Source organism: Stigmatopora nigra, chromosome 3 (genome assembly GCF_051989575.1).
Source record: "Stigmatopora nigra isolate UIUO_SnigA chromosome 3, RoL_Snig_1.1, whole genome shotgun sequence".
Taxonomy (NCBI): Eukaryota; Metazoa; Chordata; class Actinopteri; order Syngnathiformes; family Syngnathidae; genus Stigmatopora; species Stigmatopora nigra.
In genome coordinates, this window is record NC_135510.1 from 11920424 (window position 1) to 11945959 (window position 25536).

At 38.2% G+C, this 25536-nt stretch overlaps 5 protein-coding genes across 7 annotated transcripts; 4 read left to right on the forward strand and 1 right to left on the reverse strand.

Annotated features, from left to right (window-relative positions):
* Positions 1–78: 78 nt before the first annotated feature.
* txnl4b (thioredoxin-like 4B) lies at positions 79–1398 on the forward strand. Its single transcript, XM_077714132.1, has 3 exons — positions 79–277; positions 355–506; positions 747–1398. The coding sequence occupies exons 1-3, from the start codon at positions 146–148 to the stop codon at positions 910–912; spliced, it is 450 nt and encodes a 149-aa protein (XP_077570258.1). The 5' UTR covers positions 79–145; the 3' UTR covers positions 913–1398.
* Positions 1399–1464: 66 nt separating this feature from the next.
* Positions 1465–3143, forward strand: mrpl16 (mitochondrial ribosomal protein L16). The gene is made up of 5 exons (XM_077714131.1): positions 1465–1677; positions 1902–1973; positions 2068–2216; positions 2309–2602; positions 2723–3143. Exons 1-5 carry the CDS (start codon positions 1611–1613, stop codon positions 2912–2914), a joined length of 774 nt encoding a protein of 257 aa, XP_077570257.1. The 5' UTR covers positions 1465–1610; the 3' UTR covers positions 2915–3143.
* Positions 3144–3414: 271 nt separating this feature from the next.
* Positions 3415–6937, forward strand: cenpq (centromere protein Q). Of its 2 annotated transcripts, XM_077714166.1 has the most exons (9): positions 3415–3607; positions 3874–3993; positions 4080–4122; positions 4326–4398; positions 4861–4926; positions 4988–5120; positions 5603–5722; positions 6231–6305; positions 6569–6937. In XM_077714166.1, the coding sequence occupies exons 2-9, from the start codon at positions 3901–3903 to the stop codon at positions 6674–6676; spliced, it is 711 nt and encodes a 236-aa protein (XP_077570292.1). In that variant the 5' UTR covers positions 3415–3607; positions 3874–3900; the 3' UTR covers positions 6677–6937. The 2 variants fall into 2 exon arrangements, with proteins under 2 accessions (XP_077570292.1, XP_077570291.1); XM_077714165.1 differs by lacking the exon at positions 3415–3607 and having other exon boundaries at positions 3722–3993; positions 6569–6934.
* Positions 6931–11131, reverse strand: LOC144194834 (C3a anaphylatoxin chemotactic receptor). The gene is made up of 3 exons (XM_077714163.1): positions 11028–11131; positions 9211–9343; positions 6931–8559 (listed from the first exon to the last, which is right to left on the reverse strand). The coding sequence occupies exons 2-3, from the start codon at positions 9325–9327 to the stop codon at positions 7618–7620; spliced, it is 1059 nt and encodes a 352-aa protein (XP_077570289.1). The 5' UTR covers positions 9328–9343; positions 11028–11131; the 3' UTR covers positions 6931–7617.
* A 6296-nt stretch (positions 11132–17427) lies between these two features.
* LOC144194781 (ephrin-B2a-like) lies at positions 17428–25066 on the forward strand. 2 transcript variants are annotated; one of them, XM_077714089.1, is made up of 5 exons: positions 17428–17812; positions 18708–18991; positions 20227–20319; positions 21486–21599; positions 23676–25066. In XM_077714089.1, the coding sequence occupies exons 1-5, from the start codon at positions 17700–17702 to the stop codon at positions 24062–24064; spliced, it is 993 nt and encodes a 330-aa protein (XP_077570215.1). In that variant the 5' UTR covers positions 17428–17699; the 3' UTR covers positions 24065–25066. The 2 variants fall into 2 exon arrangements, with proteins under 2 accessions (XP_077570215.1, XP_077570216.1); XM_077714090.1 differs by having other exon boundaries at positions 18745–18991.
* The last annotated feature ends 470 nt before the right edge of the window (positions 25067–25536 follow it).

Genomic DNA, 25536 nt, shown 5'->3' on the forward strand with positions numbered 1-25536 from the left:
ATGAAAGTAAATTACTAAAAGTCAAACAATTTATTTTTTGCCCCCAAATGTAAATGATTATTATTTTCCTTACGAACCCCACACGGTAGAACACCGATTTTAGTGACGACATCCTCCGCCGGATAAACATTCGCCGTGCCTGAAAATGAGTTTATTTTTGTCAAAATTGAGCAGTAAAAAAGACATAGACGACGCTATCAAAAAAGTGGCTGAAAAGGTGGTTGTCTTGAGGTTTGGGAGAGATGATGACTCTGTCTGTCTTCAAATAGATGAAATTGTGAGTCATCCGCTGTTCCTGAATTTGCCTTTTAACAGATTCCTATTTATTTTTTCATCGTTATTGTTGCTTTGCAGCTGTCAAAAACTTCACATGATCTGAGTAATATGGCCTCCATTTACATCGTCGATGTGGATAAAGCTCCTGTTTACACCAGATACTTTGATATCAGTTACATCCCATCAACTGTGTTCTTTTTCAATGGACAGCACATGAAAGTGGATTATGGGTGAGACAAATTTTTGGGTTAAATACATTTTGCAAGCATGACTTTCAATGAGGATTCATACAAAATATGGACCAAAGTGTTTTTTTCAATCTATAATCATTCATGGGCCCGGGTAGCTGTATGCAATTGTATTTACAGCATGGTTAAAACTGTCTTTTTCTTTGCTCAGCATTGGAGCTATTAAAAAATAAATGAGAAAAACCCACACCAGCTACAATGATGTCATTTTCTTTGTTTCAGATCACCAGATCACACTAAGTTTGTTGGCAGCTTCAAAACCAAACAAGATTTCATGGATCTTATTGAGGTCATATACAGAGGCGCCATGCGGGGGAAAATGATTGTCCAGAGTCCCATCGACCCCAAAAACATCCCGAAATATGATCTGCTGTATCATGGGATTTAAGAACCACATTTATATTTTGCATACCTTGTTGAAAACGATCAATTTTGTTCATGCCAAATTGCACTTGAGACAAGTGTCTTTTGCTCATTCACATTATGGTAATCACCAAAGGTTGAATCAAGACAACTGGATGTTCACAACCTTTGTGGGCAGCTTGTGTAAGATTGATGTATAGTGAATTTTGCTTGAGTAGAAAACCTGCATTTTTATGAGAATTTTCACTCAGATCAACTGGGAAGGATGCAAGCAAATCTGTGTTTTCCTCTGTTTTTATTCACTACCCACTGCTGTATATAATGTTTCCTATGGAAAACACGTTAAGCAGTAAATGAGTGTCAATAACAGAAAGATTGTACATTTGTATATGTATTTTAGATATTTGATACTAAAGATGTACCAAAGCAACATTCACACGGAAGAAATAACATTCTATTCAATGTCACATTGGCCAACGTCCATCAATGTCTGAATAAAGAAATCCCTTAATGTGTTGTCTATCACGTGAGCGTTATCAGTACACTCCTATCCGACAGGTGGCGGTCGTAAACCCTAGAAAATAACGGATGTGACGTGGCTTACCGGGGAGTGCGACCTTGTGCATTGCAGCGCTTAAAATAATAAAAAGTCACTCAATATATTATTACGGTGACACCAAACCGAGATGTTGTAATTGTTTTCGTGCTTCCATTAGAATTGACATGATTTCTCTCATCAAGGCAGCAGTTGGGAGCGTGGTCACCGTTTGCACCCATGGTCACCATCACGGTAAGTTATAAGTTCATCAATTGTATTAACATTGGCTCCAGTTTCATGTTGGTTAATCAGCAATGGTGTTAATTACGTTTGGGATTTTTTTTACTGCTCGTATTTAACCATGACATGTAAACGAGAACATGATGCTATCTGGCTCAATCTATCTTGTCATTGATTCTATAACCTAAATGGGTTGGATCAAATTATTATTATTATTTGCCAATGTTTGTTTTTAGGGGTTTTGCACAGCCACTTAAAAGTCTTCACAGCTGGACTAAACACATTTGAAATCCCTCCTGACTACAGTGGTAACTATTCCTTTTTTTGTATAGATTCTCGTATACTGGACCTGATTATAAGACTGCAATGTGACAATGCCTTATTTTTTCTATTTCTCTAAAGATGTGCTGCTGCCAGAGAAACCCAAACTGAAGTTTCTGAACAAGGTGCCCAATTTTAAAAAAGCTAAAAGGGAGATGAAGAAACTACGGGATATTCAAGGGCCGGCTAGGGCAGCAAATACCTTCACGTCTGGACAGTACGCAATTGTGGTAAGTCCATATATTGTACACTGACTTCAATTCCATGTATTACTTTTATATCAGCACAGGACATTTAACTCCCTTGGATTTCTGATCCTAAGGCAATGGGTGGGGGCTACCTCCATTGGGGGCACTTGGAGATGATGCGTCTAACTGTCAACCGAAAGATGGATTCCCGTAACACGTTTGCCCGCTGGCGCATCAATGCCCCGTACAAGCCAATCACACGCAAAGGGCTCGGTCAGCGCATGGGTGGTGGCAAAGGAGCCATTGACCACTACGTGACGCCTATCCGCTACGGACGTCTCATTGTGGAAGTTGGAGGAAAGGTGGAACTGGGAGAAGTTGAGCATTTCCTGACTGAAATAGCAAAGAAACTTCCTTTCCCTGCTAAGGTACAGAAAATAAAGCACTGATTTCAATTAAAGGATGTGGTCAGAGCCCTAAGCAACTCCCCCTGAAAAGGTAGGTAAACTAGATCAACTTTAATAACTACACAATTGTGCCTCCTGCAGGTGATGAGTAGAGAGAGCTTGGAAGTTTTCCATAAGACTCAAGAAGACATGGAGGTAAACAACCAGAACCCATGGACTTTCAAGAGGATCGTCCAGGGAAACATGCTTGGTGTCAGAAAGGTCCTCAGCCCGTTTGATCTTAGGAATCATGGACGTTTTACAGGAAAATTTTACAATCCAGGGAGGGTTTGAAAGACATCGACGACCGAGTTTGACAGTGACATTGCCCGATCAACTTTAGTGCAATTTGGAAAAAAACTTTGCTCTGAAAGTTCTTTGGCTTTTTGGATTGCACGGGACTCAATTTTTGTTGTTCATATGTTTTTTGTCTTAGTTTTTTTTAATCAAAACCATAGTTTTTTGTCAAATCATGTAAAATTATTCCCATTTCATATGATCAATAAAAAAGTAAGTCAAAGTATGATGGATATTTACTTATTTCACACACAAACCATGTTAACACATTACATTCCTAGGCCTCTAGTAAAGAAGAATGCCATATAAACACAACTGGGAATAACATGTAATAGCTGATTGTGTTTTTTGCCAATTTTCAGTAATGATACATGCTTTGACAATGATAAAAAAATCACAAGAATAGGTTGAGAACTGACCCTTTTAGAATAATTTTTCAAATTGATGGAAATGTTGCCCCCACCAATATGGCCGCCACATGGGCATGCGTGTGTTGTTGACTATCCTCGTCAATGTTTCAAATTGTGTCATGTTGTATTATCTAAAAAATAAGGATAGGGAGCACAGAAAATGAATTTTGTGTTGTTTTTTATAAACTCTAAAAACTACCATGCAGCTTTATTTTATCATCTCCGTCATGAAATTTAAACCAGTTCGTGCGTTTGATTTCCCCCCAACGAGGACTTACAGGTAATCATCTGACCCCGGCCCTTAGAAAAAACTTAAATTTATTTTATTTATTTCACAATTAAGACGTAATGTAAAGTTAGAGACACATTGTATATACACTATTTTGGATAAAGCATTAATAACTAAGACAAATTGTACCTAGGAGGACAACACTGGGGTTGCTTTATAAGGCATGGGTGTTTTCAGTTCACATGAAACACGCGCGGAAATGGTGTCGCTTAAATAAGCGGCGATGTGAATATAATTTGTTTTTTTTTAATCTAAAGCGTTATTCAGAGTTATAACTGATACAAATGAAACCTGTTCGTGGTTCTAATCGGGAAGCCTCAAAACCTCCACGTCCAACTGCCAAGTCAAAAAAGGTTCTTCCAGCAAGCGATCATCCGGTAAACAACAGTGGCACTCCTGTTTCATCAGGTTAGTTTTTCAAATAACTTATATTTTTCAATTTTTCCCGAATATTTCCCCACAGGCTGACGACAACAATGGCAAGAGGAAACACCAGAAACGCAAAGGTCAGAAATCCATGCTTGCTTTATTGATTAAACACTGAATTGATGTGTTTACTATACTGAATGGAGTTATGCTCACTGCTAAACATCCGAGATGTGAATTTGCTTCTAATGTTATTGTTTAAAATTGTCCGAAAATAATAATTTCAAATGGTTTGATAACACAACGTTTATTTTTAATATATCTCTCGACATTGCACGTAAAGGATCGAAGAATCTCACCAAGATCAAGAGATCTTCTGTCATTGCAGTGGAGAATATACTTAACCTTGAAATATTGTAAGTTTTGGGTTTGCTTTTAACTCTTATAATGTTAAACAAAGTTCCCTACAAGTGTTTTAACTGTAAACTGTGCTTATTGAATGAAAGGCCACAGCCAGATCATGTTGAACTGTTTTACTAAAAGCAGGTGGATGTGAAAACATAAGCACAAAAACACAGAAAATGTATATTCTTGGAATATGTTTTCATGGATGCTCTCCATCACATTATAGTTTTCATGATGATATATATCTGCATTGGATCATCACCATTTCTAGATCATTTGATTGATAAACAATCGCTAAACAAAACAAAATTTAGGTGCTATTTTTCGATAACAACAATACCGTCACAAACCTGTCTCCATATTTGACAATGTTTTCCCATGTATGGATTTTTTTGGGGAAAATAAGTAGCCTGGAAAATGAATAAATATTCTTCATATTAATATGATGAATATAATTATTTTTATTTTCTCAGGAGTACTCTCGGTTTGAGACGGAAAGAGAAGGGGAGCCAGGAACATCTAAATACTTTAAAAAATAGGTGAGTTACAATTTGGAAACAGTCATGGTAAGGTCAAGTCTTATATAAATTTCTTCTTTAGGTTCCTAAATTGTTGTGCTGAGCTTCAAGTTCCTGTGCAGAAATCTGAAGGGTTTAGTAGGGATTCATCGCAACGCCACCGGGAGGAGAGTAAAAAGTATGCAGCTGTAAAGCAAACTCTTGATTCCCTGGAGGTGAGAGTTTTCTGTGTAAGCGGTTTACTGCGGTCCGGAGGCCACATTGACTTTAAAATTTTGACAGATGGGCCGGGTCAACACAAGATACGATACATATAAAAAAGTGCATCCGTTAACAGTACATATGAAACATAAACAGAAAAAAGGAATAAAGTATTAACATACTCATCACTCATCAAAGTAAAAAGTATAAAGTACAAAGTAAAGTAAAAAGGAATGTATCAAGAAGTATTCAAATGTATTTAAAAAAGATAGAGGGGCTGTAAAACACGAAAAACTAATAAGAGTGGACAGAGCTACTGCCACTGACTTCCGCGTGACGGCGCCATCTTGAAAAAAAAAACATTATTTGGACAACGTCGGCGAGCCGGAATAAAACGCCTTGTGGGCCGGATGTGGCCCGCGGGCCGTAGTTTGCCCACTTCTGCTCTAGGAGCATGGATCAGTTTTGTTCTGTAAGGGATAAACTGTACTTTCAGGAAGACTTGAAGGCTGTTATCAGTGCACTGGAGGACACAGAAGAGCAGGTGTCCTCTCTGCAGCAGGCGTGCAGTTCTCTGCAAGAACAGCTGGAAGAGGAAGAGGAGAAAGCTAAAGAGGTGCAAGAATGAAATATGCCAAAACATTTATACTTGGCCTTAAATCACCATTCAATATTTTAAAGTATTTCATGCATATGATCGATCAAAATGGGAATGGGCCTTGGTTAGAGTGTGTTATTTTTGTCATTTTTTCTTTGATTGCAATAATATTTGCAAGCTAAATCATTCTGGAAAGGGTAGGTTTTATAATTGTTCACAATGTGGCAACACAGCGTATTTTATTATTCAAGTATCTGCTCTGACATGATACTATTAAAGATATGATGCAGTGAATCTAGAAAATGTTTTGTTAATTTTTTAACCAGTGCATTTATGATTAACGCTTTACTAAAAATGGGAGGGATTTCTTTTTACTTTACTAAATAGCATAACAACAGTCCAAAACATTTACCTAAATATACACAGCTGTTCTCAAGGCAGTGACCTGCAAAATGATGCAAATCAAAAATAGGAAATGCAGATAAAGTATTGATGCAAAGATTGACATTTTCTGTCTTCCTGACAGATATTACTGAGAAGCAAGCAAACAGTGCTCGGTCTCCCTTCATACCCGCCACAGAAAGATGAACCAACCTTAGAGGTGAAGTGAATGATGCACAATTTTGTAATATTGCTCATGTGTTTCACAAGTACCTGTTGCATAATCTGTTTTCATTGTTAAAGTGCATTTTTTTTAAATGTGGTTAAAATGGCTGAGTTGCACTTCCTATCTAGAGGAACTGCAAGTTAGTCCTAAATAGCGCTGGTGGAGTAATATCCTAAAATTGAGTAAATCCCAACTCTGTCATCTAAAAAAAACAAAAACTTTTTCTTGAGTTCCTTCATATTTTTCTTTTTCCGCAGACTCAGTTGATCAAACAGATCCCAGAGGAAGAGCGTGACGACATGTCTCTCAAACTGGGAGCAATATTGCTAAAGTCACAAGCAGTTAAAAAGAAAAAGAAGAAATAAATAAAAAGCCAAATGCCTTATGCAAGTATAAACATGTAGATTAGCTGTTCAACTATTAATCATTCCTTGCCAGTCAGTGATATTTTGCTGTTTAGAATGCAACTTGTATTTTTCAAAGCAATTCATAGAGCTGAATTAATGTGTTATTGGGTTTTGAAGGGGTGTTTTGGAATATATTTACAGTAATTGAGTACTCTGAAAAATTTTGTTTGACATTATTGTAGAATAGATCATCCATTTTTTAAAAAAAAATAAAAAACACAGAATATGTTTATGCCTTTATACTTCACACTTTTTCAATTACATTCCATTCCATTATTTACTGTACATTTTCTTATACACCACCTACATTTACACAAAAAATATACACCAACTCCTCTTCAAGGAGACTTTGTATCCTGGGAATTTTGTCTTCTTGCTTAAATCCAACTAGAGGACCATTGTCGTAAATTTAATTCGTCTCAATGCTGTTCTGATTTTTTTGGGGACATCGGAACTTTCAAAATCTTCTGCACCAGACCTGAATTGGTGCACTGGGGCAGAATTGAGTTGCTATAGCAATGTTGAACATTAGATTAGATCACAACGATTTGGCAAGAATCTGTGGCTTTCAATCAAGATTTAACTATTTCAAGCTGCGTTCCAATACTTATCGACTTTTGTTCACTTCTTTTAATCAAAAGTATCTTTTAGAACAGGAAATGCTCTTTGTAATTTACAGTAAGGAGGAGCAAAAGACACGCCTCTTATCATGTTTCCCTCTAAACATAATGCCAAACACCTTTTCAAACAGTAGTGCATTTATCTAAATATCAAGATGTGGCGACTCCGACCTTACAACACAAATTAAATCGTGCCAGTTGCAGTCAGATGGCCTCGCGGTGAATAGTTTTTGATTTTCGAGGCAAATGGCTTGAGCTACGTTGACTTTATAGCTTAAATTATATTGGGAGTTTTTTGAGTGATTTCTTCCGAAGGGAGTCTGTGGAATCATCATTGAAGAGTCGTTCAATGGTAGAGGTGACTGAACGCCGGACAGCGCGGCCAAGACCTCGGGCGGCGAATACATAGAGGAAAGGGTTAAGGGCGCTCTTGATATACACCAGGTACAACGAGATGTAGCTTCCATAATAGGCCTTGTTATATAACGCAGCCATCTCAGGTTGTCCTTCTGCCAGAGCCCGTAGGAATCGGCACACAAAATAGGGTACCCAGCAAACGAGAAAAAGCAGCATGGTGAAAAAAAGCACATGATACATCCTGGTCATTTTGCGTGAAGCCAAAGGTGAAGAAGTGGATGGACTAATTGGTGCCGACTGTTGAATCGTAAGCAAAATGGCCAAATTGCTTCCCAAAAACACCAGCAGAGGCAATATAAAACCCGCCACGCTCTCGGTGACAAAAAGGCCCATGTTAAAATTCCCACTTTCCAGGCATTGGTAGGTGCTGTTTATTTCCTTCAAAACTGAACTGTGTAGGTAAGGGGCTGACAGGATGGTGGCCAGGAGCCAGGACAAGCCACAGGCCAAAGGGACGGCCCAGGCGGGGCGCCGCAGTCGAGCCCACACGGGCCTCAGCAGACATAGACATCTTTCCAGGGCCACGGCGCAGACCAGGAAGGCCGAGACGTACAATCCTAAGCCTCGTAGGAACACCACGAGGCGGCAAAGGGCAAAACCAAACGGCCAGCTGTTGTTGTGGGCCAGGTAACCCAACATGAGGGGGGTCCGAAGTATTAACACCAGGTCTGCCAGTGCTAGGTTGAGGACGTAGATTCGAAAACTGCTCGCCGATCGTGTCTCCTCCCGGCTGCCTCGGCGAATCAAATGACGTTGTCTCTTTCCAAGTGCCCAGACCACTAGCATGTTGAGTGGTACGCCCACCTTATAGAAGAAAGGGGAAAACATTTTCTTCAGAAAAAAAGCAGCTTGATAAGATGTCGACCTAGTTGTCTCCAATAATATAATATAATATGGAGTCAGTATATTGGGTGGTTATGGAACCATAACTTCAACCCAAATTTTAACTACCAAGATATTTTGGATACACATAACCTTCTCGGGGTCACTACATGGGACAGTTATTCAAAAGTTGACAGTTAAGACCTCTGACCATTTATAAAGAAAAGAAAATAATCTTTAAAATCATCAATTTATACACATTTTTAAATTAATAATAATTACTGGATTTTTGTACTTTCTCTCTCTCTCACACACACACACACAAAAATACATATATAATATCTGGTTACAACCCAAAGTGATACAGTAAATTTGATTTATTTACATAATATTTAACACATTGCATGCCATTAATGACAATAGACGTCCAATTTATTTTGACTGCCAGGGGTGAATAAATGTTTATTATTTATTGATTAATTATGTGTCTGTTTGTTGTTGTTATTTGTGCACTTTGTGATGAAGTTTTCAATCCCATTGTACGTGTATAATGGACGATAAAATCATTCAATTCAATATCAACAAATTGAGCTGTCCTGCAGTCACAGTTGGAAAAAGAAATGAATTCATCACCAGGAAAATTAGCAGGATAGCAGTAATCTGAACTCCTCGGACGGCCTCTGCCTGCCAAGGGGTGCTTGAGCTCGAAAGGTCTTCTTCCCCCTTCCGTGTTTCATTCATGGCAGCCATCGAGGGTGTCAATATGCTGGAACAGAGACAAAGTACATCATTTGATAGTAAAGAAGATTATTGTTACATAATCATGTATGATTATGCATACTTATTCATTGCTTTTCTATTACTCGCTTTAATTAATCTTATGAATAAAAGTGGCTGATCCCTTTCTGTAAATATTTGATAAATTGACAGTAATATATTGTTTAATCTTTGATATGGAGAGTACTTTTACTAGTACTGATTTTATGACCCAGTACAAAAAGCATGGGTGTACTTGTTCATTTGCAAGTACAATAAAAATGCTGGTCCTGTATTTGTTTATATTTCTCTTGTACTTTTATCCATGTTGTATTTATGATTATTGTTTGTTCGACAGACAAACTGTGGACTGAGGAAAGGAAGAGGAACTTATTGCTTTGAATCAGCAAATCAGCAATAAATTATTCTCAGTTTTTGCAAGTTTTAAGCACTTATTTTAGTACCTAATTAACCGACATTTTAAAGTCTGTCTGGGAGTGCTTAATGGTCTTGAGGAGGACATGCAACTACTTGTTTACTGTTCTTATATCATTGTATTTCAATCATTCATTCATTAATTTTCTGAACCGCTTTATCCTTATTAGGGGTATCGAGGGTGCTGGAGCCTATCCCAGCTGCCTTCAGACACGAGTTGGTGGCCAGCCGATCGCAGGGGACAAGGAGACGGACAACCATGCACAGTCACACCCATACCTCGGGCAATCTAGAGTGTCCAATCATCCCACTATGCACGTTTGCGGAATGTCAGCGGAAACCAAAGTATGCAGAGGAGAACATGCAAACTCCACACAGGTGGATCAACCTGGATTAGAACCCAGGTACCCAAAGCCGTAAGGCCTACACTTTAACCACTCAACCACTGGGCCGTCATATTTCAATTAAAATGGTGAAACTAAAAGATATTTAAACGTAATGACAACTTTGTCATTTATACACAAATGAGGGAAAAAAATAATAACACTTTATAATTTACTGAGAACTGACTAGCATTTAACATGAACATATTGCAAGATTCTGCGGTTTCTTAAGCAACGTCCTAAAGATTTCCACAGACCATATATAAACTTTGAAAAACTAAAAATATAGTGTTTAAAAGTATAAAACTACATACACTCTTTGCATTTTTTTTTAACAATAGATTTACGTCTCTTTTTCTTGTATTCACGCGCCATAAAACCCTGTATAACTCTAATCGAAAATAAAAATATTGGTAAATTTGCCCATTATGCTTTAAATTAATGTAGGGCTAGGCTATTACTATTAGTACTTTGTTCATAATATTTTTACTTTGTTTAAACTTCCTAAGATTAAAATGAACTGGCTTATATTATGCACCTGGTTGTTGCTCACATACAAAGTTATGACTAAAGAGACCAAAATGTTTTATCCTATTGTACCACAGCTGCCGTGGAGCCCACATCCAAACATCCAACATGTCCCTACTGGTATACCCAACCTGTTTTTTTGTATGTAATGAGAATAGGACAGAATTCCTATTCAGTCACACCTATTCATCGGTCAATAAATGAGAACATTTTACCTTGCGATTTTGACATGCATTTATTATTGTTTGACTTTGGACAGACATCTGGTAACAAAAAAAGATTGTTTTACTACTATATAGTCAGCGATGATCCAGATTTTAATATGCAAATGAAAGATTTATGCCTTACCTACTCCAGGGTGTGTTGGTTTAAGAGATGGAGTCGGAGATGAAGAGAGGAAAACAGTATGTTGATGATTCAAATACTACACTCCCCTCTCTCTTTCTCTTTCCCTCTCTCTCATTCTCTCTCCCTCTCTCTCACTCTCACTCTCATTCTCTCTCTCTCTCTCTCTCTCTCTCTCTCTCTCTCTCTCTCTCTCTCTCTCTCTCTCTCTCTCTCTCTCTCTCTCTCTCTCTCTCTCTCTCTCTCTCTCTCTCTCTCTCTCTCTCAATGTATTCAACTTTAATATATATAAATATTGTTACACTAGTATACATTTTAAGAATCAGTCCTCATTACAGTTAATGGCAAGATCATATTTGGATGTTTTAAAGAAAAAAATCAAAGCTCGTATTGATTTTCTGAGGCGCTAATCCTCACAAGAGTCGCGAAGGTGAAAGAGCCTATCCCAGCCAATTGGTTACCAGCCAATCGCAGGGCACAAGGAGATGAACAACCAACAGACTAGTACTATATTAATAGAAATGGATTGGACTCATGCAGTAGTTGATACTTTCCTCTAGATGTCACCACTACTTATTTGTTTGTAGTATATACGTGTAGTAATATATATATAGTATAGTATGTGGAATAATTGTAGTGATTAGTATAATACATTTTTTGACACATATTAGTATGATACATTTTTTGACACATTAGTATGATACTATTGTATTTAACTTATCGTATGCAATTGACAGCCATAGACGTCCAATTTATTTCAACTTACAGGACTGACTTTTCATTTCAACCAAGGAATTAAATGAAACTGTCCTTGGGTTTAAGTGTCTCCTCCGCCTTTGTGCCCGTAGCTGGCTAGGGTGGGCTCCAGCACCCCCGCGATCCCTGTGAGGATCGGCGGTATGGAATATAAATGCGGGAACATTAGTTGGCTATAGGAAATGTAGTTCAGTAGTTTGTTGTTTTAGGCCAAAGATTTGTTTTTGTCTAATTTTCTTAGGACAATTTGGATAAAAGTTTTTGAATAAAATACAGTGTATGTGAAACCATTTGAGGTCCTTGTGATTATTTCCTTGTTTTTTTTTCTCCAAATACAGACAAATGGGGACATGGTCCATTTTTTGAATTCAACTGTGAACAGCGTTATGCTTTTCCCCTCGTAAAAACACCCACATTGCCTTTCAACTTTCTAAATTTTGATCTAAGATTTGAATCAGGAAGAGCTGAAGTGAAAGACAGTTCTGCAATGTTGTACTTTGTTGTCCATGATGCATCTATACTAGTATTGTGTTGTAATGATGTCCATTTGGGACAGCAAGATAATTGTTGAAATGGAAGAAAGAATGTTTTTTTTCTTTCTTTTTGGTTGCTGTGTGTGCTTCAAAGACAGCCGGTGAAATGTTTCTATCAGATCAGCAGTATGTCTGTCTTTCAAGACTTGTGCTAAAAACACTTGACGGGAAAACGATGTGATGTCATGCTGCCCACGTGGAAAGATGATGAGTAAAATTCTAACAAAGCCAACATGCAGTTGGCAAAGTTTAATAAATCCACTGTGTAATGTCTTCTAGATTCCCAAGCAGTTAAAAACTGTTCAAAATAGACATTTTTGAGGGCTTTTTTGCAGCTTTTCAGTCCTGACAATCAATTTGATCCAAACTCTGTTAGAGTTTTGATGAAAACAATTTAAAAAAAATGCAATAACTGCTAATGAAAGCAATACCAAAGAAAAAACCCTGCAATTTAAAACCCAGTTGTGATACTTTGTTGCAGAGGTCCCCCTTGATAGAACTACTCTTCCCCCACTCACTCATACCAACCATCAACTGTTGTGTCATTACTTTTTCATATTTCTTTTCTAGATAGGGTCTTTGGGAATATTTGTCTGTAGCAAGAATGAAAAGGGACATTTACTTTTCAGAGTGAGAGGGCACCATGCGTGACAGATTGAACGGGGAGGCACCTTCAGTTCTGTGAATCATATCAAAATAACATGCTTGTTGGGTGACCGCATGAAAACCAACCACTGGGGTGACCCCAGGAGTCATTTAGTGGAAACGAGTGCTTTTCAAAATCCCCCATGTTGGTACACTCTAATAACAGACATTTCTACTCCAATTCATCTCACCACCTGAATAATTAAAGGTGTACTTTGTGGAGATCTTAGTAATATGGACAAACTTCCATCGTTTAACACTAAATATGTGGCTTGTGCTAAAAGTAGCATGCTTCCAAGTTAACACAATAATGTGAAGTATGTGCTCCACACAATCACCAAAAGTCGCGGTTGGTGGGTGTCGCTCGTCAGATGCTTGAGCAAACTTCCTTTCCCTGCCAGATAAAAATAAACAAAGAGACCAAACGTAATAGGCCCCCAGCCCCCTTCTTTCGCTTGCTCTCTCTCATATGACGATTCTATGTCATTTCCTTCAAACTTTGACCAGCGTTAGATCAGTATATCTTTCACCAGCACAGTACGCCCAAAAAACAATTGGAACAAAATGCATATATATTATTTTTGTACGAAAATGTGCCCTACGATTGCCTGGCAATTGGCCAGGGCGTGGCTCCAGCACCCCTGTGAGGATAAAGAGAAAATGAATGAATGAATGGTACTAACATATATATATATATATATATATATATATATATATATATATATATATATATATATATATATATATACATATATATATATATATATATATATATATATATATATATATATATATATATATATATATATATATATATATATATATATATATATATAATCCATAAATTCTTTAATCACTGCGCTCATAATATTTGCTCTTCATCTTGAAAGATAGGTCAAAAATAAATGTCAAGAAATGAGTGTAGAATTTACATAACGTAAGATAGTGTTCACTCATAGACTTTTGGGGGGATTTTACATGACTCACAGACAAATGTTTAAAAGACTCCCACATACAGATGCTCAATGGGAGACTGTCAGAGGGCAGAGGGAAGACGCACGATGAACTAGAAACCGTTACTCAAAGAAAGGAAGTCAGGCTACGTCGAAACAGGTCAGTGAATACCCACCTCCAGGCGTACTAAATTATCCCTACTATTCCTATTCATTCTTTGCACTAATAGTGCTGACATCCCAACTAGTTCCTTCTATTTTAGTAGAAGACCAGCCAGTAACTTATATAAGAAAATTAATTTTCCTTATGAATCAATATGATCATGTGATCTACAATGTATATTGTTAAAACGCACATTTGCTTTGCCTTGTTACTCGTTGACAGCCACTGACATCACCATAATTTATCCTGGAATGGATGTCTGTCTTGGTCAATGGGAGTGAATGAGTTAAAAACAAATGGCTTTTTATATGTCTAATGAAAGGTAAAGTGTTTTAAAATGGACACCCAAACCCTTTATAAACTGCAGTGTGATTTCTTCCAGCAGTGTTACATTTGGTTAGGTCATTTTTTTCTTCAAATAATAATATTTTATAGCTATATAGAGTGCATCTTTTGTACTCTTAAAGATTCAATGCAAATGGTATGTCATTTTTTCTTTGATTTCACTCTGGGAAAATCAAAATGAATAGCAAATATATTTTCCCCAGAATCTGCACAAATATAAATACTGGAGCATAACATAACAATGAATTGTTGTGTTGACATTTTTTTTTTAACCGGTGAGATTTTACCCTGTGAAATGATTTTTTCATCATTCTAGTAAAAGTCAACTCGACATGGAGGTGATGATGACAAAGTCCTAAAATTGAGGTTAATGCTAATTGTGATAGGGGTTATATTTCATCTAACACCTGTCATATTAGCATTAACTTCACTTTCGGGAGAATTCATGCAAATTCCCTGGAGTTCGTTCATCATGTGGGTCCCAAAACACACTCAAAAGGTAAAAAAAAGCATTAGTATATACAATATCTTTACTTTTGATGCCATTGTTATACCTCTGTTTAAGAATATGACCATTGAGCCTTTATGAATATTTCATTCCAGAAGGATTACATTTAATGATTCATGTTAGTATAATATATATTTAACTGACCTCTGGTTTATTTCCTTTCTTGTACCTTGATTTGCATTGTTCAATGTTTGTACAAATATTTGTGCAGTGTTGCATTTGTTTTGTAATAGACAACTAAAAAAACATTTCAAATAAAAATAACCATAAAGTAAAATACAGTTCTAGTTTGAATCCAATTCAAATCATAACTATTTTAGAGGGTAGAATTTTTGGAGCAAGCATATAAATAAAATATATATATGTTTCTAAAGATTCTTCTAGCCAACTACCATCTCCAAAAGGAAGATGTTTTATACCCATGTTTACAAAATGTCACTATATGTGCTCTCTTTATAGTCACGGAATCTTAAGTTTTAAAAGAATTATAAATTCAAATGTTCAACACTTTGGGTACACTAAATGTATGCAGCACCGCCTATTCCACATCCAAGCAGAAGACATTAGTCATACATCATTTCAGCCTTCATTTCTGATGCTTTTGGTCACAGAAGATCATATAATCTTTTAATCCACTTTGTCATTAATTCCGATTTCCCTGAAAATGGGGATTACAAAAATGTCTCCTCAAAAGCAGATTTACAAATCAATCCTATTCCAACCATAAGCATTACAAAATAAATATCATAGCATTGATGTTTCCGGTTCAATCTGTTTGACTTCCAGCCATCCATTTTCTATACTGCTAGACATTTTTATTATCGTGGGCTACTGGTGCCTATCACACATGACTAAATAAATCCAGCCCTGGTCAGCAGTCAGTCCTACATACTGTATAAAAACAGGCAACTATTCACTTTAGGTCTCTCACGTGACCATTAAGTGAGTGGGGACAGAAAACATGCTGGCTGCACCCAGGTCCGGCGGGTGTACCACTATTACATTAGTAACAAGATACAGAGGGTTAAACCAAGGTGAACTATTGTAAGATATTTTAGTCATTGCATTAAGTGCATCACCCAAACTTTCGATTTCTTATAATTCTTTAATTTAATGGTACATTTTTCCAAATGCAATTGTGGAAGGAATCCCATTCATTGATGAAATGGATTCTTTTTTTTATATCCTCTTTATAGGATTTCAATGACTGGGGCAATTGTTTGTGACAATACAATTTTTGAAGTGATGCTGCTCCAAAATGTATCCGTACAAATCTACTGTGTATGTAGGCACTTGAAGGTCACAGGGTTGGGTACGAATACAAGTGTCCTTCATGGCGACGTGTCGCCTACAGCTGCGCCACTAACATTAATCATACACTCACCGGACACACCTTCAGGTTCACCTACACAATCTAATGAGATCTCATTTTGTAAAGACAGTTTGCTTGCCATGAACACATTTTATATAGTTTGCAACACAAATTTGGGCAGCTACATGTCAAAACCTTGGACTGAAAACAAAAGAAATAAAATAGAAAGATGGAAAAAAACAAATATGAGAATGTTGAGTTTGAATTGACTTTATTTATCTATATGTGTGATATTGTAGTATGTATATAGAATGTCATTATACATTATGTCAGTCCTCCCATGTAAATAACTTAAAGCAATATAATTCAGTGTGAATTGCAGTTTGGACACCACTTTATGATAAACAAAAAGAGTGTCCAATCAGCCTGCCATGCATAGCTTTGGAATGTGGGAGGAAACCAGAATACCCAGAGAGAACATGCAAACTCCACACATGTGGGCTGACCTGGATTTGAACCCAGGACCCCAGAGCTGTAAGGCTGACACGCTAATCCATCATCCACAGGGAGGATAAGTGGAATGGAACATTAATGAATGATTTAAATAAAAAAAGGTAATTGTTATTTTGTTCATTCATTATTTCGTCATATCGTCCTTAATGCATTCATTCATTCATTTTCTGAACTGCTTATCCTCAAAAGGGTCACGGGGGGTGCCGAAGCCTATCCCAGCTGACTGCGAGGGACACCCTGAATCGGTGTCCAGCCAATCATTGGGCACAAGGAGACGGACAACTATACTTTGGGCCAATTTATAGTGTTCAACCAGCCTACCATGTGTTTTTTTCCGAATGTGGGAGTAAACTGGAGAACCCGGAGAAAACCCACATACGGTGTTGCAATTTGATTTTTTTCAGTTATGCAGCTCTAGTAATAGAGCTCGATAAAGGTTGAGGAAACCTGCATGTAATGAATTTAAATCACGTTATTGAAATAAACCCTGTGGAATCCGCCTCGTAATCTTTGTGCTGTCCATGAATCTTGACTAAAGCAGATTTAATTAAATTATAAATGACAAAATCTGGCTCCTGTGCCAATTCCAAGGATCCAATGTGATTCGAGCGTGTCTAAAATGCGCTAAGCAACCAACCCGGGTGGACCCTCCGCGCATGAGCCGGCAGAGGGGCGGGCCGGCCGCTCAGCTGATGGCTGCGCACCCCCGCGCAATCTCAGTCCTTGCGGTTGCTTGCTTGCTTGCTTGCTTGCTTGCTTACTCGGGACATTTTCTGTCCACTTGCTCCCGATGTGGAAAGCTTGATGATTTTGCGAACGGAACTTCATGGCACCTCGCCGCGGGATGTACTTGAAGCTACCGCACGCACACATGCACAGGCCCGGCACGGTGACGTGCCCCCACTGCGTGTTATGGTAGGGAGTTTACACCGAGGTTTTTTCCCGTGATGGGGGGAGGAATCGCATGGAGCTACGGTGGTGTCACCCTGCTGGCCGTCATCATGAGCTCGTGTCGGGCCATCACTTTGGACTCTATCCTCTGGAGCAGCGCCAATACTAAGTGGGTGGTACTTTCTCATACTCTCATATAAACTATTTTTAAATAGGAATTGTGATAATGATAATGATAAATTGATTTTTTATTAATGTTCCATTCCACTTATCCTCTCTGTGGATGATGGATTAGCATGTCGGCCTTACAGCTCTGGGGTCCTGGGTTCAAATCCAGGTCAGCCCACATGTGTGTAAATAAAAATATGAAAAAATAGGGTACTTATATGTTAGCTTCAATTATGGATATTATAGTAATTTGCAAATAATGACGATCCAAATTTATATTACTCTACACTTTAAGCTTCAGGTTTTCAGTTTTAAAAGGCTTCCATTTAAATCAATTTTTCAAAACCTGCACATCTATTGGACTATATTTCTCCAGATTTTACTCTTTGTATATATGGCCCAATCAGTAGCAATATTTCAAAGCAATTTATTGGGGTAGGCTTTGTATAATCTCCCGAGAAAGGGAGAGAAACAGATAAACGTTGAGACCCTGTGTGAGGTGGCCATCTGTCTTGATCCATCGGTTGTGGAGAGAGGGAGGGGTGAAGGTGACTCCCATTTATTCTATCTATGTACTTGCTCCATATTTCACAAGGAGTTCAATGCGAGCCCAGGAGTGCCAAAGTACGGCATGCAGGCAAGGTAACTACAGTGATTGCTACGGAATGGCATTGCGAATGCGTTTGCAGGCTCTCGTTTCGTTTTCTCAGTGGCCTTACGGACTGAGCTACTACTGTCCCTGATCTGTGATTTGGGGCACGAAAATATATACTACTGATTAAGGCCATCCGACTTAGGAACATTCCCAACATAACCATCCCAAATTAAGGAAATGATTCTCAAATGTGATCCATTGGTGACTGTTGGTTTATTTATTTCAAAACCTGTATTTGTAGCTTCACTTCAGGTGAAGGCCTGGTGCTCTACCCTCAGATTGGAGACAAGATGGACATTGTCTGTCCACGGGCAGACACCTCTAAGGACGGAAAGGAGGAGTTCTACCGAGTCTACCTAGTCTCCAGAAGCCAGATGGAAAGCTGCACAATAGACAAGACGGACACACCACTGCTAAACTGTGACAAGCCACACCGGGACGTCAAGTTCACATTCAAGTTTCAAGAGTTCAGCCCTAACCTGTGGGGGCTGGAATTCCTCAGAGGAAAGGATTACTACATCACTTGTAAGTCTTTTTTTGGAGTCGTCCTGTTTAATACCTGCCAGTACGTACAGAATGAAAGCAACCACCTGTTTGGGTGCTACAGGTGTGACTTCTGTTATCATACTAACATCCCCCCCCTCCCTTTCCGCAAAATCACTAACCCACCCTGATTCAACAAGAGGCCATCATCCTTGTCCCTCTTTCGATTTGTCAACGGCCTCCTTGTCATACTGATGTCAATGGAACCGGTGCGTCTTATTGCCAAGTGATGCATGAGATAGTGCACAAGTGTGAGCATACAGCCTCCTCCTCCCCCCGCCTCACCGCACTCTGACAGCACACTCCGCCATGGCAGGACAGTGGCATTCTGAGGGCTTACATGCCCCAAATCACACGAGGCTTTTACAGCATCAGGCATATTTGACGTGAGCTTTTATGGCAACGTGGCGTCTTGCCGACGCTGTGTTGTTATGTGACCTAAATGTTCCTAACAAGTGTGTACTTATGTGTTCGTCTTGTGTGGGTGTGCATGTTTGTGTGTGTGTGTGTATGGGTGTGTGTGTGCGTGGGTGTGTGTGTGTGTGTACTTGGACTGGGGTGACAGAGAGTTCTTGATGTATGTGTGTGGATGAATCTATTTTTCGTCTTGAAGCTCTCAGGGCACATGTATTAATTTTGTTTAATCATCTTTAAGCCTCTTAGGCCAAAATTTTATTTGGCTCACTCTTGACTGATAATAAAAGTTTGATTTGTTAAATAATTTATCTGAATATTTTATTGGATCAAAAGTCCCACAGCCTCCAGTAGGACATGCAGCAAGTAAAGCTTAAGATTCACAAATTGGTAATTAGATAGATGCACGGAAGGATGGATGGGTGGTTGGATGAATGGATGGAGAGAGTGGTAACAAAGAATGAGATTAATGGGAAAATGGTTTACAGTACTATTTAAGATCAACATTAACTAGACTCTTCTCATGTAGTCATTCTACAGGCCTATAAAACTTTAATAACTAACATTTTTAAGTCAACACATTTTCGTTACCAAACAAGAGCTACATATATTGCTTACGTGTCCCTAATGTTCTGAGGAGGTCATAGTAGTTGCTTCAAGTGTCGAGTTGCAATTTGTGTGCACAGTGCATTTTCCTGCATAAAAGTGATGCAAGATTTGGCAACTAGGAAAGCTCTCAACATTGCCTGATAATCACTGTTTTCAATGCTCAAGTAACTTTGCTTGCTCCCTTTCTATATCAGCAACATCTTCGGGGGCTCTTCAAAGTCTGGATAGCACTAATGGAGGGGTATGCCGGACCAAATCCATGAAGCTGGTGCTAAGAGTTGGGCAAAGTAAGATCTTTGTGAGCTAAAATAAACACATGATATGTTTGGATGCACAGCAATATAACACAAGGCATTAAAAATGGAGGAATGTGTCGTACAAATATCAATCTGAATAATGATTTTAAATGAATGAACTGTTAGTTTCTACTTATTAAAAAGTAATGTCACCATATCACCACTTTCTAAATGGTAGGATAAACTTGGCCATCAACGTTTGCTAAGCAAAAGATTGCTGTCATAAATTATGTCAAATCCTGGCTTCAATCCTATAACTGCTATACATCATCAGTACTTATTTGCATGCAATCGGTTAGATTGAACGAGGCCATCAATAATCTAGCATTTTTACTGGTAGTCAATTTTAATTACATTTGTAGCCAAGCTTATTTGAATAACTCTATGATCACCCCCTCCACCCCTAAGGTTTAGTTTAGTTCAGTGCTGAAATATGCATATCATGCAAACGATAAAAAGAAACCCAATTTAGGTCAACTTTAGAAATAGTATGTTTCTTTCAAATATCTGTCTACGAATACATGATACTACGTTTGAAACTTTTTCCAAATATGAGATACACCATTCTTCATGCACAACTAAATGCTTAGAGATGATGAATTTGTTGAAGCCCCAAACTGCAGTTTGGCAGTATTATTCACATGAATAATTGAACAGTTGGACTTCAACATGAAAATTCAGCATTTTGTGTTTGTCAACTGATCTTGCAAATATGCATTTGCTTTCATGTTGCATTTAGAAAAAAAAAACACCACTGCGCAAACAAACATTTAAAAGAAACATAAAACAGTAATATCGAAATTTATTTAGCTGTAAAGCCAAATTAGTGGTGCATATATTAATGTCATTTAATGGGAGTCACTTAAGATTTTTTTGCATTTTGAGCACTGTATCTTGAAAGGGAGGACGTGTCTTTGCGATTGAACTTTTAATCAAGTTAATAGCTATGCATTATTGATAAAGTGCATGTGCTGTGATATGTGATGAGGATATCTGAACACAAAAGTATGACTTAAAACGACTTAAAGCAGTGTTTTGAGGGGAAAAAAGGCTCAAATCCATATGCTTTACAAAGAAACTGTTAAGTTTTGAGAATTTATAGTTTGTTGGAAGTTGATGATTTCACTTCTTCATGTGTTCAACTATTTTTGTTGCAGGTTCTACAGATCCTCTATCAACTCTTCAAGAGTCCCCAACCAGATTCCCACTTTTAAAACCAAAACCGAAAGCAAAGGATGCAGCTAAAGGAAATGACTTCAAGAACAAAACCGGCAAGTTTAATATTTTACATTAAAATGCAGCTTGTCAATAACACATCATCATCATCATTCCTAAATAAAAGCATGAAATAGGATGATGACTAAATTGTTCTCCAGTCCCCTCTAAAAAATGCCATGTGCCAGAATCTGTTAACTAAAATTATGTTTTTAATTAAATTGCCCCTAGTGTTAAAGTATATAAATCAAGAGACACAATACCCATTGTGCTCATGTCCATCTTGTACTTTTCATTTCATTAGTGATCATGTTCATGAGGTCGTTCAACGGCAGCTCTAAGAATGTTCACCAGAAGGGGTCTAATGGTTCTTTCTCAGGTTATTTTCTCTTGAGTTACTATTGACATTGTACTTGGCCATTAAATCACCCTTCCTACTACACAGTCGTGGCTCAGTTAGACTTGTTGCTGTTGCATTTGCGCTTAATTTGAAGCGGTTGGTTTCCCAAAGAATGCGTGGGCTTATTTCCCACACAATAGTGCTGTAAATGTTAGTGAGAATGATTGCCTGTTTGTCACTATGTGTACCCTGTAAATGTCAGACGACCAATCCAGGGTATAGTATGCCTTTAATTAGTAAGCTAGACTTGACTCCTTTTATACTCTGAAGATAAAAATGGCTTTAAGAGATGGATGAACGCTTTGCTTGACCATATTAAAAGTCCCTGAAGACAGTGCTGATGATGCTAGTGAGTAGGAGGCTTGATAACAAACAACACTATGTAGGAGAACAGGTCTTCATATATACTGTACTTTTTCAAATGTGGCTGTCGGCCACATTAAAGAGATTTCATTTGTTAACAACAGGAGAAAAAAAAAAGAAAAAAGATCAAATTCAAGTACTCTCCAAATCATACACTCCATATAAAGAATCTGTTTAACTGATGAGCCACAATGTCATCCCCACGCTTCATACCCTTGGCTTCCATGGAAGTATTCTTAACAGGTGCTCTGCTCTGGGCAATGGAAACGTGCCATAGCCAGCCAACACAATAGTGTCAGACCAAATGGTGTTGCTTTGAAAAAGCAAAGCACTTCCTAACAGCTTATGGATCGACACGTATTTCCTGTTGAATATTCAGTTTCCCCCAGGGGCATCACTTTTTAAAGCAGGTGTTCCCTTCTCGGGAATGTGTTTACATAGCAGTGCTCTAAAACCGGAATGTTCTGTTTGCTTCATACTGGTAAAAGCGTTCAGTGCCGTTAAAATAAAAGTCCGATACAGTGAACGCTCGTTCCAAATGGTTCATTTTCCAACACATTCGGCGTATGTAGGACATTAAGAACTTGACGAGTATAAGGAATGCAAATAGCGGCATGCAAGTTTAATGAAAAGCCATTATCTTGAGCATCACGAGCATTGGATTATGACAACGTTAAGCCATTGTCGTCTTGGTCATGAAATCTTTCAGCATGTCAAGACAGAATACATTTTATGCATTGTAAGGGAATCTTTCTTATAAAATCGCCGATACAAAATATTTTCAATTGTTAGCAATTTTAGGGGGAAAAAATATCACGTACACAAGCGCAGAGTGAATATAATTGAGCTCTACAGACAAAGACGCACTCTATTATGCAAAGTTTTCCCTGACGAGTGGGAAGTGCTAAACAAGCATGTGGGAGTCCATAATTTCTTTCATTCGATATACCGCTTGGTGCAGCTATAACGGACAGGGGCCTAATAATTGTGTGCATGTCTTGGTAGTTGTGTCTGATTCCAACACTTACGCTTGTTGAGTCTTGCTTTGAAGAAAACGTGAGCGGCACCCCAATGTACAACAGGTCCCCGCTCCTGCCTTTCTTAGCTACCATTGTTTTGTTAAGACTTTACCCTTCGTATTGATGGGTTCGTTCAAGTGGAAGCCCTCTGCTTGATTGGCCTGGAGCAAATATGAGTCTATGTGTGTGTCCTCAGTTCAGCTCTTTGATAAATGCCTCCAGGCTCCAGTTTTCACGGCGAATTGCATGTTCACGCGTCACAACTATTGAACGTCCCCAGCCCTCGTTCAGAGTCACTCTTTTATCTCCGTTTCTCCTTCCTTTTTTGTGTGTCCCGTTGTCCCTGACAGACGCAGGCTCAGAAGCAGGGCAGCTCAACCCCGGTGGCAGTGGCGGCTCACAGCCAGGACTCTTGATATGGGTTGTCTCGGCCTGTGTGATCCTCCTCCTTCTCCTCATCGTCATCCCTTCGGCCGTGCTGTGGAAATGCCGTCGCTGCGTCCCAGATAGGCAGCAGTCTGCGTCTGTGTCCCTCAACACTTTAGCTGTGCCAAAGCGGGACAGCATCAGCAGCGACAACATGGGCTCGGACCGCAGCGAGATCGTCTTTCCTATGCAGAACTCTGACACTAGACTCTGTCGACATTTTGAGCGCGTGAGCGGAGAGTACGGACCTCCTGTGTACATTGTTAAGGAGATAACGCCTCAGACTCCTACTAACATTTACTATAAAGTTTAATCTGGGTTTTCTGCAACGCAGTTTTTTTTTCCCCCTCGTGATCGGGCCGATTTACAGATGTAAATTTGACTTTTTATGACGAGACAATCACAGAGAAATATCCAAGGACATTTATTAGATATTGATGTCACATATGTAGTATTTAAAAGATTTGCCTTTCCTTGTTTCCAGCGCAGTTGTTGTTTTCAATTTATATTTTGGAACTTTTAGTTAACGTAATATAGTAATTTTCATATTATGTACAGTATTTATTTGGTTGATTTTGTTTCTAAGGAGAATCTGATGTTGACCCCAAAATGGTCAAAAGATTTTCCATTACATTAAACAATTTCACATTTCTTTTCTAGAACTTAAAAAAACTGTATGAGATGGTTAAACGTGAAATAAGATATGGGCATCGTTATTTTTAGTTTGTAGTCATTTTAACACATTTGACAGTCAATTCACATTGCTTTGAAGTAACTGAGTCATTAATTGTATATTGATGGTTATGTGCAAGTATGAATTATACAATAGTTTTTTCTTGATGTGTCTAATTGATTTTTGATAAACACTCATTTTCACTAACATTAGCAGAAAATAATACAGAAAATAAGAGGGAAATAACTCAATTTAATCGTGCTGTATGAGGGTTTCACACAGTATATCTAAATGATGTCATTTCAATCACATAATCAATATACATAAAACAACTTCTGACCTAAAAGACAGAAGGAATTGAAAAAGCAATTTTTATATTTTAGGTCATGAACAATCCTTTTAAAAACACAGATGATATGATGCTTCTGCTTTCCTTTGGGTGCTATTAGAAGTTTGACATTGCTAGGAGTGCATGTATTTTTATTCGAGTTCTAATGATGTGCAAGGGAAAGTGAAAGTCAGTCTGCCCTCGATGGCATCATGCTGTGGGCATCTCTGTGCAATGTTACGCTTAGTAGATTAGACTGGAAAAGGGTCTCTAGTATTAAAAAAATAGTGAACAAATACTAAATGACAATTAAATGAATGTGATATGATGGAATATTTTACCTTTTCGAGTCTTTAATCCTAGACTCAATGTGTGTTATTCATTTTCAAGAAGATATTTCCTCCATTTTATAACGCATGGTGGGACAATGAAAAACTGTTTGGCACATCCAACACACAGTTGTGATATCGATAGTTCAATACCAGGTTCGAAGCCAAAAACGTACCAAAAACCAGTCTGAGAATGATGTGAGGCCTAATTGTCCGTAAGTATGAGTGTGAGTTGATCATCTCTTTGTGCGCTGCGATTGGAAAGAAACCTATTCAGACTGTCACCTGCCTAATCCCCGTTGCTGGCTAGGTTAGGCGGCTCCAAAACCCAGAGACACATGAGCGGAATGGAAAATGGATGAATGAGAACACATTTTGAGGGCATTAAATGAATGCTAAAGCAATGCAATGCTGCTTTAACCCTCATAAGCAATTATAATAATTGTTACAATGAT

Bases quoted from the DNA above. Each gene is read 5' to 3' on its own strand.
- txnl4b (XM_077714132.1), top strand. From the start codon at position 146: ATGAGTTTATTTTTGTCAAAATTGAGCAGTAAAAAAGACATAGACGAC. The intron at 278-354 runs GTGAGTCATCCG...GTTGCTTTGCAG, and splicing joins GTCTTCAAATAGATGAAATT to CTGTCAAAAACTTCACATGA. The intron at 507-746 runs GTGAGACAAATT...TCTTTGTTTCAG, and splicing joins CACATGAAAGTGGATTATGG to ATCACCAGATCACACTAAGT.
- mrpl16 (XM_077714131.1), top strand. From the start codon at position 1,611: ATGATTTCTCTCATCAAGGCAGCAGTTGGGAGCGTGGTCACCGTTTGC. The intron at 1,974-2,067 runs GTAACTATTCCT...ATTTCTCTAAAG, and splicing joins AATCCCTCCTGACTACAGTG to ATGTGCTGCTGCCAGAGAAA. The intron at 2,217-2,308 runs GTAAGTCCATAT...TCTGATCCTAAG, and splicing joins CTGGACAGTACGCAATTGTG to GCAATGGGTGGGGGCTACCT.
- cenpq (XM_077714166.1), top strand. From the start codon at position 3,901: ATGAAACCTGTTCGTGGTTCTAATCGGGAAGCCTCAAAACCTCCACGT. The intron at 3,994-4,079 runs GTAAACAACAGT...ATTTCCCCACAG, and splicing joins TTCCAGCAAGCGATCATCCG to GCTGACGACAACAATGGCAA. The intron at 6,306-6,568 runs GTGAAGTGAATG...CTTTTTCCGCAG, and splicing joins AAGATGAACCAACCTTAGAG to ACTCAGTTGATCAAACAGAT.
- LOC144194834 (XM_077714163.1), bottom strand. From the start codon at position 9,327: ATGGCTGCCATGAATGAAACACGGAAGGGGGAAGAAGACCTTTCGAGC. The intron at 8,560-9,210 runs GTGATGAATTCA...TTCTTCTATAAG, and splicing joins CTATCCTGCTAATTTTCCTG to GTGGGCGTACCACTCAACAT.
- LOC144194781 (XM_077714089.1), top strand. From the start codon at position 17,700: ATGGGGGGAGGAATCGCATGGAGCTACGGTGGTGTCACCCTGCTGGCC. The intron at 18,992-20,226 runs GTAAGTCTTTTT...TTTCTATATCAG, and splicing joins AAAGGATTACTACATCACTT to CAACATCTTCGGGGGCTCTT. The intron at 21,600-23,675 runs GCAAGTTTAATA...TGTCCCTGACAG, and splicing joins TGACTTCAAGAACAAAACCG to ACGCAGGCTCAGAAGCAGGG.